Source organism: Notothenia coriiceps, unplaced genomic scaffold (assembly GCF_000735185.1).
Source record: "Notothenia coriiceps isolate Sejong01 unplaced genomic scaffold, NC01 NC01_scaffold00035483, whole genome shotgun sequence".
Taxonomy (NCBI): Eukaryota; Metazoa; Chordata; class Actinopteri; order Perciformes; family Nototheniidae; genus Notothenia; species Notothenia coriiceps.
Window position 1 is genome coordinate 182,336 of NW_011368184.1, and position 13,094 is coordinate 195,429.

Consider the following 13,094-nt stretch of genomic DNA (forward strand, 5'->3'; position numbering starts at 1 on the left):
AAATAAATTACTTTAAAAATCAGACAATGAGTATTTTCTGGATTTTTTTTTCTTCTCATTTTGTCTCTAATAGTTGAGGTATACCTAGGATGAAAATTACAGGCCTCTCATCTTTTTAAGTGGGAGAACTTGCACAATTGGTGGCTGACTAAATACTTTTTTTCCCCACTGTAGGTGTATTTTCTGTAGTGTGCAGTAGTAATGGAAATGAGGATGATTATTTAGTGATCGTTACCTCGGCATGAAAGCCTCCATAATTGGGTTAATGAGATCGTGTAAACATTTTCGCTGTTCATCTAAATCTGAGGTCAAAGTAGGACTAAATAATTGATGTTGCATAAGTGGACACTTCGTAGTTCAGTGGACTTTTAGCCTTTCAACATTTTGGGGAAACACTGATTGCCCCCTGATGCTTCACTCCATTGACATATTCATTTTAAACGTTACTTCTGCCTCAATTTTTATCACTGAAATCAGACTTATTCCTGTCTTCATTTTGTTGTCCAGGAACAAGCCGTGGACCGCGAACACGAGAGAGACTTCTTCCAGCAGGAGATCCACAAACTGGAACAACAGCTGAAGAATCCGCAGAAGCTCCTGGCCGGATCGGAGCAGAGAAACAAAGAGGTAACAGGAGAGCGCTCCGTTCTCTGTCAGAGGACCAGGCAGTCACATACATGCTTATTTCCTTAACACAACACTTCTGTTGTGGCGCTGAACACTGAGCTGAGAGTCACACAGCAGAACAAAAGAGCTGGTAGAGTTACCTGTGCTTCCTCGAAAATGACACCAAATAGTGTTAGTGTGGACGTAACAGTAGGACTCATGTCCTCTGTAAGTTGTGTAATAGCTGGTGTTATTTCTCTAACATCAAATACACAATACAGTTATTAGGGATTACATTTGCTAAAGTTAATAACTATGCTAGTGTGCTCATTGTTGAACATGTAGTCAACAGTAAGGCTGTGTGTTTGTATGACATGAGGACAATAACATGACATATATGCTATCTTCTGATATCAAATTTCAAAGGTGAACCTGTGTAAAGAGTCAGGACACCAACTGCTTTAAATCAGCTTGTTCCATTTAATTATTTTTATTTTCACAATAGATCAAGTCAGGATGTCTAACATGACAAACCCAGAGATGAAACTTAAACCTAAGGTTTTCTGTATCCCACTTAGCTTCCACAGATCAGTAAGCTTTGATTTCCACAGCTATTGAAAGCTGGTTCATTACAGTTTGATTACATGTTGTCTTTGCACATCAGTAAGTCAGCTTTAACCTTAATAATTGCTTATTTGCTTTGTATGTGCTATGATTACTCTTTGGTTTCCTAAGGATTTCCCTATTATCTGTAATTTTTCATCCACCCACAACCTAGCCTCCAGTTCACTCGGGGCAAGGAGAAACGTCATTTGGATCAACACTGTTGTCATCATATTGCAGCACATTTGAAAAGCTCATTATTTCCTCAAACAAATCCTCTAAATCTTTAGATAAAGCATTACACACTGTTTATTTTGAAGGCATCATGTTAGAATAAATTGAACTAAATGACCCCTTGATAACACAAAATAACACAATTGACTTCAGAAAGTAATCTGTGTTATGGGCCCTCGGTGCATTTCAGTCATCCAATCAGGACATCATTTGAATCAGGGGAAATGTGTTTATTGCTCATTAGTACTAAAATGTTTCCTCTCATCCATATTTTAGTAACTGAAGCATCTTTTATTTAAAAAAATCTGTCTCTTTGTTTCCTCTTTAAATGCGACTAATTTATGGTGCAGTAAGTTTAAAGCATAATGCCAACATCAATCCCACTTCTTCTTTAAACTCACAGGCTAACATCTTGAGGATAAACTCTACTTTTCTGTAATTTCCAGAGACTCCTACCACAAGTGCTTTTCCCCCTCTCTGGCCTTGAACTGTCCGTCCTCTGATCCGTTATGCCTTCTCTCTCCCGTATTACAGGTGGATGGAGTAACCTCTAAGGTATTGCTTCTAGCTACACGTAGAATCCAGTCTCCCCCCAGGGAGTATTTAGTGCATTTTAGTGACCCCGCCCAACCCTGCAGCAATTTATGGCCTTCGAGCCCCTCCTTCCTTTTCTCACCCTTGCTCCCGTTTGATCCCCCTCTTCTTCGTTTGTCAAGAAGAAGAAACTTCAGGACATGTTCCTCTATTGCTTCTTTGTCTTGTCTCTCCTTGTAATGTCCCAGTTAAAAACTCAAACGCAAAACAGTGAAGAAAGCTGGGGGGAAATAGGATCATCACAAGTTCAGTGTTGAACAAACATTATAAAAGTAATGCCCCAATTAAAATTTTGTTTTAATACAATTATACCAAACCCTTTACATTTGACATTGTTTTTTGCCATCTTAGCAATGTTTTGGAGAGGAACCACGAACAAACATGTCTCCACAAGTTTTTCTTGAAGGTAAAGCAATAAATGATATAAAGAGAGCCACTGATGTAAATCCCATCTACTGTATGAACGAAACGGCCATTCTGGTACAGTTTAGGATATATAAATAGACCATTCAGGGCTGAACTACTCATGAATGAATATTTAATGAAGGGCTGCCAGTGAGGGGGTGCATTTCATCTGCCTTACGACAGTGTCATTTTGATTTGAATAGAAGAAGCAACATATTTTGTTGTACGATCCGGAGATCCCCATGTAGACGGAGACTTATTTACCAGTTCTGAGGGAATCCTGAACAAACCCCCCCCCCCTGTCGACCCTCTTCCTCCCTCCACTGATCTGCTGATGTTCTCATCTCACAGATGGATCCGTTACCTACCAGCGGCCCTCCTGGTCAATGTACCGCTCTGTGGTTTGTCTCCCCCTGAATGAAATATCTCTCTCCCCTCTGTCCCTGCACCTCTCTCATTCTCTCCCCCCCGCCCTCCTTTTTCAGGTGGATCAGCTGACCTCCCAGCTAGCTGTTCATGTACCAGCTATGCTGTAGCGAGTGGTGTCTCAGAGCGATTCTCATTAAATGACACCCCCCCCCCCTCCTCTCTCTTCATTTCTCCCCGTCTTTCTCTACCAGGTGGAGCATCTGACCTCCCAGCTGAAAGAGAAGGCGGATTGGTGCAGTGAGCTGCTGCTCAGCTCAGAGCAGCTGAATCGTGATTTGGGAGAGCGCAACGAAGAGATTGACAAGCTGGAGAGCCGCATCCGCGAGCTGGAGCAGGCCCTGCTGGCCAGCGCGGACTCCCTGGAGAAGGTTTGTGAGAGGAGGGGGAGGGGGAGAGGGAGATGAAGGATGTGCAGGAGAGAAAAGCAGTCCGAACAATAGCTGTGGAGCATGGCAGAATGTGTGTGTGTGTGTGTGTGTGTGTGTGAGAGGATGCAGATGAGATGACAGCAAGAGGAGGAACAGGAGGAGGGTTGGTACGCACGCTGAGGGAGAACAATGTGTGGGTGGGTCCACTTCAGCCACCCGGCAGTTTGTTGTTGCTGATGAGCTATGGCTAGCAACTGTCAAGATTGCCAGTGTTGGTGGAGGGCTGCTGTGAGTGAACAAAAAGAGCAGTGTGTGGAATGCTGATAAATCTGCCATGCCGCTGATCAGTGGACAAATGGCCCAGAGTTCCAGTTGCACGTCCATTTTTATTATGCATGATTGAACATTTTTTATCTCTCTTTAAAGAGTTTCATCCATCCCGCCTTTTGTGCACACGTTGTAATAGCTTACTTCATGTGTGTGTGTATGTTGTGTGTGTCACAGGTTGAACAAAAGAAGCAGCATGCATCAATCACAGAGGCGAAAGAGTCAACACTGGAGGCTCAGTTACAGACGGAGAGAGAAGCTCTGGAGCGGAAGGAGAAAGAGGTAATGTGATCCTCAGTTTAGGATTTCAATTATAAACCTTTTACATAAATCTTTAGAAATCTGAAAAAGATTCAACTGGCAATTCAATGTTTTGGTTTGGATCAGTGTGCCGGCGTAACTGTGATGTTTCTCAATGTTATGGTGACCACATGTTATGTATGAATAAAATCGCTGCGTTGTCCTGCAGGGAAACGTACCGTAACATTTGTTGATATTTGTGTTAAATTGCAAAGCAGAGAACATCCTGTGTTCTTGTGGCGTCTCCTCTGATGCGTCATGTTTACCTGCCGCCTCAGATCTGTAACCTGGAGGAGCAGCTGGAGCAGTTCAGAGAGGAGCTGGAGAACAAGAGCGAGGAGGTGCAGCAGCTCCAGATGCAGCTGGAGATCCAGAGGAAGGAGCTCAGCAGCCAGCAGCAATACCTAGAGACACGGGAGAGCATGCTCCAGGTAGAGACACATCCTGATCAAATGACCTTTTACAGTCCGGTTGATTGTGTGTGATCTTCAGCCGAGATCGCTTCTTAAAAACTGAGGATATCCTTTTCATATGTAGATATTGGCCACATATCTTTTTAGAAAATGTTAACAGTTGTATATTCATTTATGAAATGATTAACCTGTGTTTTATACTGTTGTACTAAAAAGCTAAAAATAAACCACTGGTGGTGACTTTAAAACTGTTGATCAATATGATATGTGCCAGTTAAGCTTTTAGTTTTTCTGCACGATACAACACAAGGTCTAGTGTTAAAAATAGCTCCCATCAGTTGTCAACATATTTCACCATAACGTTAATTTTTCTACACTCAAACTGCAAAAACACTTTGATCCAGATGCTCTTTTCTTTTAATTAGTTTTTGCTCTCTGTTGCTTTTTGTTATTTGTACATTTTTTGTTTTTTTGCCTTTTGTTGTGCCAAATGACTCGAGTGTACTTCCAGTAGTTCACTGTGAATCTGACTCTGACTGGACTTCAGCCTGACATGTTTATTAATAGCCATTACGTTATAATCTCTGATTTTCGAAGGTGATGGAGGAGAAGGACAGGGAAATAGCACTTCTTAATGAACAGATCACTAAGCTCCAACACATGGAAGCAGCCTCTGATAACAAGGTAACGCAATATGCTTATACGAAATAGAATCAAAACCTATTTCGAATACGCATAGTGCATCGGTGTGTGTGTTTTCTACATTCGTGTACACTTTTATTTTGGTTTGCTCCATTTGCTTTTGTTGGGTTGTTTTTGCTTGCTTTCTCCCGGTCAGTAGCTCCACACCATTGTCTGTTGTGAGGTGATCATTTGCTCATGTGAGGTGGCTTACTAAACCTCTGGGTCTCTAAGGAGTTACAAACTCATCCATTTCCAAATTCTAAATGCAATTTCCAAAGAATTTCCAAAGAATTTCCAAAGGGACTCAGACGTTTATCCGAATAGCGGGAAAGCTATGGATTCTCAAATCTGATGTGTTTATGGTTTAATAACATCTGCATATTTCTCTTCAGGAAATGGATCAGAGGGATGAGCTGATCAAAGACCAGGAGTCCCAGGTGCAGTGCTTGCAAGGCGAACAAGAACGCTTGAAGAGGAATAATGAGGAGGAGATCGAGCAACTGAATGCAGTCATAGACCGACTGCAGCAGGAGCTGACCAACATCGAGCAGAAGCAGGCTGCAGAGGAGGACGAGGACCCCAAGGCTGAGTCAGAGAGCGCCACCCAGGGGCCGAGTAAAGAGGAGTACGATGAAATGAAACAGAGAATGGACCTGGCCACCAAAGAGGTCAACACACTCAAATCAGAGCACAGTAAGCTGTTCGAGACATACCTCCGCTTAAAGGAGAGTGCAGAAGCTTTAGCTGAAACGGAGAAGCTTGATAACTTAGAGGGCGAACTCGAAGACGCTCTGATAGAGAAAACGGCAGGGTTCGTAGTCATGCAGGCCCAGGTGCACGCTTTACAGCAGAGTGCTACATCCAGAGTGGAGGAGCTGGACCTTCGCATACAGGAGCTCCAGGTCCTGGTCGATGAAAAGGACGATGAGCTGAGCCGCTGCCGCCTCCTCTTGGAGCAGACTCAAAGCCATGCGGATGGTCTCCAGCAGAGGGTCTCTAATCTGGAGGACGGTCTGAGGGAGAATCTGGCTTCAGTGCTTGACACGCAGGCCTCCCTGCAGCAGCAGCAGTCACAGGCATCCAAAGGAGAGGACCAGGAGAAGCAGAGACATGCTGAGGTGAAGCCGGACGTGGAGCCACACGTTTATGACTTTGGTGACTTTGATATTCCCAAAATGGATTTCATTGGACTAAGTCAGGCGAGAGCAGCTCCCACAGGGAAGGTGTTCCATCTCACCCAGAGGCTTCGGGAGCTGGAGGTGGGACTGAGCGGGATGCAGAAGGACCAGGAGCTCCAGAAGCAGCTGCTCTCCAGCTCCGAGGAGGAGGTGATGGAGTACGAGCGCAGGCTGGCCGTGCTCATGGATCTGCTCAGCCAGATGAAGACAAAGACGCCTCAGAGGACAACACCGGCTGGGAAGGTGAGTTCGTCTGATAGGTCATAAGAAAGTAGATCAAGTAGTTCAACCCCACATATAACCACAGGTTGATGTGTTTACCCTTTGTACATATTAAACAAAAAATATACCATATTTAAATCAGTGAGTGTTGGAGGTGCTTGAAGGTCGATCTTCTGACCTTCAGAGCTCGGCTAGCTTTCCCCTTGTTGAAAGTATTTGTGCTGAGCTAGGCTAAGCTAGCCATCTGCAGATATGTTATTATATTATTTACGGTATTATATAACAATAATCGAAATTAACAGGATGCATTGATAAAAGTTTTTAGAACATTTTAAATCTTACTGAGACCGATATTTAGGCAGTGTTTTGCTGCATTTTGGACTTGATTTAGCAAATAGACTCAACTCTAATAATAAAATCCTAAGAATCACAGGAGAAATGTCAAGATTGCATCCTTGGATTTACAAACTTATACTTAAAAGTGCAATAAAAAAAAAATGTATATCTTGATGTTATCCGCTTGTTCAACACTAAATCCCTGTAGCCATTGTAATAATGTTTCAGACTGTGTAAACGTCATCCCTTGCCAGACAAAGCTCTGATTGTTTTGAATCTTCTGATCAGGCATCCACTGCTGTTGAGCAGCTGGCTGCTGGCTCAGAGCTTCTTCAGGAGCTGCAGGAGGTCAGAGACGAGGCCTCGGACACCAGAGAGCAGCTGAGCAGCTTCAAGGAGAGCTGCAGCCGACTCCAGGAGGAGCTCAGAGTGAGTGACTGCCTCTGGTGTTCAGAGTGTTTCTGATGTTCCATGAGACTGACAAACGTCTGCTTTTCTCTCTAGGACAAAACGGTAACAATAGAAAGACTGCAGGACCAACTACAAAAGGTAGCAACAAAATAATTCTACTTCAGTTAACATTTTATTGATATATGAAGACTTTTATTGTCTAATATTTAAACTCTGCCTCTTAAGGTATCATCTGGAAGCTGCGAGGAGACAAAGGGCTCTGACCTTCATCAGGAGTTGATGGAGGCTCAAAACGAGGCAGCTGCCACCAAAGAGGAGCTGAACAGCAGCAGGGAGAGTTTGGAGAAGCTGCAGGAGCTGCTGCAGGTACAGACATACATAAACGTGACAAACATATTCTGCCATTACCCTGACATTCATCTATAAAAACATCACTTCTGGAAATACATTTATTCTACATTTATTCTACATTCCTTTAAAAAGTTGTCATTTTACACTTAATTTCAAATGGATTGCTTTGTTGTCAGGAGATTTGAGCTCATGTAAATGATATTTGAAGAAATAGTTTGACATCACGCTGGTTTGAAATCTTCTTTGTTACTGAGAGTTGGATAAGAACATCAAAACTACTCATCTTAACGGAAATATCTAGCTAAACTTTGTGGCCTGTTAGCATCATTTAGCAGTAAGTAAACAGGAAACCCTGACCTTCTTACTCTTGTTGTTTTAATGAAATAAACAAGATATAACAGGTCGATGAGTAAGCTTTAGAGGTGCTGCTAGGTGGATTTTGTACCTTCAGACCGCAAGGCTATCTGTTCTTTCCTGTATTACCCCTAAGCTAAGTTAAACGGCGTGGTATCAATCCTCTTAATTCTCCACTAGATAGAAATTCATATTCCACCTTCTCAAACTATTACATGTATGTTGCGTCTTTTTTACTGATGTCAGATCTTAGTTCACTTCTGTGTGTGAGTTGTATGTATGTATTCACATTTTAATATCGCACAATTGTGTTTTCATAGGAGCGTGAAATGACCATTGCTCAACTTAAAGGAGAACTTTTTGAAGTAAGTAAAAACTTTATTTCCCCGCATCTGAAATACGGTGTTTAACATTATCGTATATTTTTCTATAGTTCTAGAGATAGATATGAAAGTTGTTTGTTTTACGAGACGTCAGATTATTTTATGATAACTGGCTGACCATTTTCAAAATCATCCTCAAGGTACAAGCTGATGAAGAACGAGCCACCATGAAGGAGCTTCTCCAGGAGGTCAGAGACGATGCGGATACCACCAAAGAAGAACTCAGCAGATGCAGGCAGCATAATGACAACCTTCAGGAGGAAATACAAGCTCGGGAAGTTTCCTTTTCTAAACTCAAAGAGGAGCTCCAGGGTCTCCGAACGAATGTGGATACCACCAAAGAAGAACTCAGCAGATACAGGCAGCATAATGAGAGACTTCAGGAGGAACTACAAGTTCGTGAAGTTTCTATTTCTAAACTCAAAGTAGAGCTCCAAGAGGCTCGAACAGCCTTGATGAAGGCGGCAGTTTCTGGTCCTCCATCTACTTCTCCCTCACCTTCACCCTCTCCCTCTCCTCAACCTGCCTCCGCTGCTTCCTCCTCCTCCTCCTCCACCACCCAGCCCAAGAGGAAAGGAGGCAAACAGCCGGCTGGTAGGGGAAGCAGCGCCAAAGAGAAAACATCTCTCTCCAGGAAGAACTCTGCCCCTTCCAGCCAGCACCCCTCCAACAAGTCTCACAGCGCCCGTCTGAACAGCAGCTCTGAGCAGCGACACGCAGCCGTCACTCACTCCTCCACACAGACCGAACCTCTCCAAATGTCTGACCTCGGCCCGGACATTGAGTCTGCTACCAAAGAGGAGATGGAGGAGGTGATCGAAGATTTCCAGGAGAAGATTGGACAGATGCAGGAGCTCCACGCGGCGGAGATCCTGGACATGGAGGCCCGGCATATTTCAGAGAGCGAGGGCCTTCGCAGGGACATGCAGGCGCTGGAGGACGAGTGCAAGGCCCTGAAGGCCGTCATCGACAAGCTGCGCTCCAGAGAGGTGAGGGCAGGAAACAATAAAGTAATGCTGCTAACATTTATTATACTCTACACCCAGCTGTCACATTATACTCCTTTATGAAATACTTGATTAAGAAAGTAAAAATATCTAATCTATGTTTAATCTCTTCTAGGCCCCTACATCAAGACAAGACCGTCCAATGACACGATTGAAAGATGGCTACACAAGTGGTAAGAAACATCACATTAATACAAAACATGAGAGCTTGTCCTCTGTTTCCGTTATTGCTTCAAATATTTAAGGCTCATTTTTTACAGTATTGTTTATTCTTAACATTTCAACTGACAAGAACAAAGGTGTGAAACTCAAAGCTAAATCCAGCCCCCCACAAACTTTATTTTAGCCTGTTTATCAGTTAATATTCTTAATAAATTATATTGTTCACCATTTTTCAGCATTTTGTTTCAAGAAAGTGTTTTCCCATTGCAGACAGCAGCTCAGACTACAGCCAGCGGACTGGATTTGACTTCCCGAACCTGCAGCAGGAGTTCAGGACGACTCCAGAGGGCGCCAGGAGAGAAGCTGACGATCATCTGCCTGACCGGATCAAGGTAACACCTTCAATTATTATAAACGCTGTCCTAGAGCTGAGGAAAATATGATTATACACAATTATGATTGTGAATGTAATAAACATGACGCCGCTACAAACAAAATACAGTAGCTTAATTGACACAATAGTTGTATTAAAAAGTGAGACGTATTGTTTTTAAGTTTGTTTTTAAGTTTGTTTTTTGGTGTTGTTGCTGCCTAGGGTGACCATATTATATAACTAAAGGTCACCCTTCTTACTTTTTTCTGAATTCCAAAGAATGCTAACAAGATTTCTGGTTGGTGTTGGTGTATTTAGACGTTGCTCCGCGAGGTGCACCAGGAGGGCATGCAGGTGCTCTCTCTGTCAGAGCTCCCTCTCACTGAGGGCGACCCAGACGGGCAGTTCAGCGTCCCCAGCTGGGTGAAGGAACGAGACGCACTACTGGCCACTGTGGAGTCTCTCAAGGGACTCATCACCCAGATGCAGACACACAGAGGAACACAGGTAAAGGAACAATCTTAACAAAACACTGCTTACTGTTTGTCAGAAACGTCACAGTTCAAAGCAGTTCTCATTCATAACACTCCGTTCGATGTCTCACTATGGGATGCGCCTCAACGCGTATGCAAACAGAAGCATCAATCTCATTACGCCAATCCTGATTGGCTGGTGATCTTGACGTCTACGTCAGGGAATCCACCCACCCTATAAGTAGCTTGCGCTACGTCGCAGCGTCATTCAAACACCTCTTCTCGCTTCAGAGCACATCTCGAATATCAGTAGCCGGGCTAGCTTAACGGTCCACAGACTGAACCCAAGCTAACATTCGGTCGACGGGCGCTTGCCGGTTACTTTTTTTGCTTTGCAGAAGAATTGAACAAATATTAACACACCAGTTAATATTGTAATCTGCCCCGCCGTTTTTTCTTTCGAAATAACGGTAAGGTTTGATTTTTTTCTTCAAACAGTAACATACCTGTTGCTAGTTTATCCCTCCGCGCCGACACCACGGCGAGCGAGGACGGACTCTTCTCTCCCTCACACCAGAGGAGACGGAGATAAGAAAGATATTAACACACCAGTTAATATTTTTTAAAGAAAAATCTACCCCGTCGTTTTTTCCTTTCGGAATAACGATAAGGTTGGATTTTTTTCGGTAACATACCTGTTACTAGCTTGTCCCTCCGCGCCAACACCCCGGCAAACGAGGATGGACCCTTCTCTCCCTCACACCAGAGGAGTCGGAGGCTCGGAGGCTTGCTCGGCTCTGAGGCTGCGGGTTTAAGATCTCGGGCACGGACTCACACCAGGTCTGCTCGTCCTGACTTGGGCTGGAACACGCCCAGGAAGCTATCGATACCCCCGGTTCGTGCGGGCATTGTGCGCCAAGCTAGCCTGTCGGGACAGGACCCCTTCATGTCCGTTGATTCGCCGGCCGGCAATCGGAACATGGTGGCGACCGCCGCGGAGATTGAGCCCCGCGCTGTGTCAGGCTGGGGCTCAACAACGGCGGTAGCTGCGGAATCGGAGCCCCGCGCCGTGTCACGCTGGGGCCCGGTGGCGGCAAGAGCCGCGAGAGCGGAGCCCCGCGCTGTGTCAAGCTGGGGCTCCCAACTGGACCTCACCGTGGTTCCACCCGCGGAGGATGTCCTAGAGCTGGATTATATGGAGGAGGATGAAGAGGATGCCTCGAGTTCCTCTTATCCGACTCGGATGAGCACGAAGATGACATCTTCGTTTCATCTGCTCCAGGCTGCAAAGCCGGAGGCGATGTCCGCTCCCCCGGGCGAAAGCACACCAGCTTCGCCCTGTCTCAGTATGGACTTGCAGGCCGTGTGCCAACGCGCTGCGTCCAGGCTGGACATCCCCTGGCCTGAAGTGGCCAAGGAGACCTCCAGATCTCGCTATGAGGGGAATAACTTGCCCCAAGCAGCGAGGATGAAGAGGCAGCTTCTCCCAGTCTTTCCAGAGATGCTGGACGAGGTGTCGGTCTCGTGGAGAGACCGCCCTTTCAGCAACAAGGCCCCAATCCAGGGTGCCTCCTCTTTGGACTGTGACGGCATGGAGAAGCTCGGCCTGCTCCGCATGCCGCCCATGGAGCCGCTGGTGGCAGCCCACCTCCAACCGCGGCTGGCTTCGGCACCGAGCAGGAACCCCGCGCTACCGGCAAAGGCAGACCGCTTCCAGTCAGCACTGACCGAACGAGCCTATAAAGCCGCAGCTTTGTCCGTTAGGGCGCTCAACGTCTCCTCGCTGCTGACCGCCTACCAGGCGGAGCTCTGCGAGGACATGACGAACAAACCTGAGCCTGCCGTGTGGGACGAAATCGCAGCGATCACGGACATTTGCCTCCGTGTGCAGCGTGTGCAGTCCAAGCCACGGGCAAAGCACTGGGGATAATGGTGGTACAGGAGAGAGCCAGGTGGCTTAACCTGACGAACCTTCCAGACCGGGAAAAAGAGGACGTCTTGGACATGCCTATTGTTCCCGAGGGCATATTTGGCTCCGCTCTAGCTTCGATGCAGCAGCGGTGTGAATCCAAAAAGAAGGAGGATGACGCTCTCCAGCTTTGTCTTTCCCGAAGGGTCCAGCCACCGCCTTCAACGGCCCCGCGGCAGTCCTTCGCTCAGGCTGCCTCACGTCCTGCCCGTTTCAAACAATAAACAGTCTGACGTCTACCCCCCTTCTAAGAGTGGCTGCTGCCTCTCTCAGAAGGCGGACGATGAACGGGGCTGTGAAGGCATCACCGCCATGCGCATGCGCAGTGTCGAGCGGGGTTGTCAACCTGGGGTACCACCGTGTTCATACACTAAAGGGCCCCATAACACAACAAATAAAGACACAGAGGGCAGACGACAGGGATGTGACATCTCCACTCTCTTCGAGAAGCGAAAAGTAGAGGATGCTCACAGATTCTGCTTGGGTTTTCAAGACAATAGCACGGGGTTACAGACTCCAATTCGCTGTCACCCCCCCTCACTTTTCGGGCATTCTGCAATCGCATGCCCGGGGAGAGTCGGCCCATATTCTGGAGCAAGAGATTCTCTCGCTACTAGAAAAGAAAGCTATATCTATAATACCCTCCGAACAGAGTCAGAGCGGCTTTTATTCCAAGTATTTCCTCGTTCCCAAACGGGGAGGGAACGGAATTCGGCCTATACTAGATTTGAAGGCTCTGAACAAATATCTCAAAAGATACAAATTCAGAATGCTCACTCACACATCTCTGTTGCGTCTCGTGCGCTAAAACGCTTGGTTCACATCAGTCGACCTGAAAGACGCGTATTTCCACATCCCAGTATATTATCCACACAGGAAATATCTGAGGTTCGCCTTTCAGGGTGTCTGTTA

The 13,094-nt window shown here is 45.8% G+C and overlaps 1 protein-coding gene across 6 annotated transcripts in view; it reads left to right on the forward strand.

Annotated features, from left to right (window-relative positions):
- The window catches only part of akap9 (A kinase (PRKA) anchor protein 9), an 85,746-nt gene that overhangs the window by 55,673 nt on the left and 16,979 nt on the right, over window positions 1-13,094 (forward strand). For 5 of the 6 annotated variants that reach the window (XM_010791469.1, XM_010791470.1, XM_010791471.1 and 2 more), the window contains 14 exons: window positions 508-627; window positions 3,063-3,239; window positions 3,744-3,848; window positions 4,145-4,297; window positions 4,877-4,963; window positions 5,356-6,384; window positions 6,988-7,128; window positions 7,204-7,248; window positions 7,336-7,476; window positions 8,136-8,180; window positions 8,339-9,187; window positions 9,321-9,378; window positions 9,638-9,759; window positions 10,059-10,247. In XM_010791469.1, the coding sequence (XP_010789771.1) occupies window positions 508-627; window positions 3,063-3,239; window positions 3,744-3,848; window positions 4,145-4,297; window positions 4,877-4,963; window positions 5,356-6,384; window positions 6,988-7,128; window positions 7,204-7,248; window positions 7,336-7,476; window positions 8,136-8,180; window positions 8,339-9,187; window positions 9,321-9,378; window positions 9,638-9,759; window positions 10,059-10,247 (3,261 nt within the window). The remainder of the gene's footprint in view (window positions 1-507; window positions 628-3,062; window positions 3,240-3,743; window positions 3,849-4,144; window positions 4,298-4,876; window positions 4,964-5,355; window positions 6,385-6,987; window positions 7,129-7,203; window positions 7,249-7,335; window positions 7,477-8,135; window positions 8,181-8,338; window positions 9,188-9,320; window positions 9,379-9,637; window positions 9,760-10,058; window positions 10,248-13,094) is intronic. The other variant, XM_010791474.1, reaches the window with a different exon arrangement.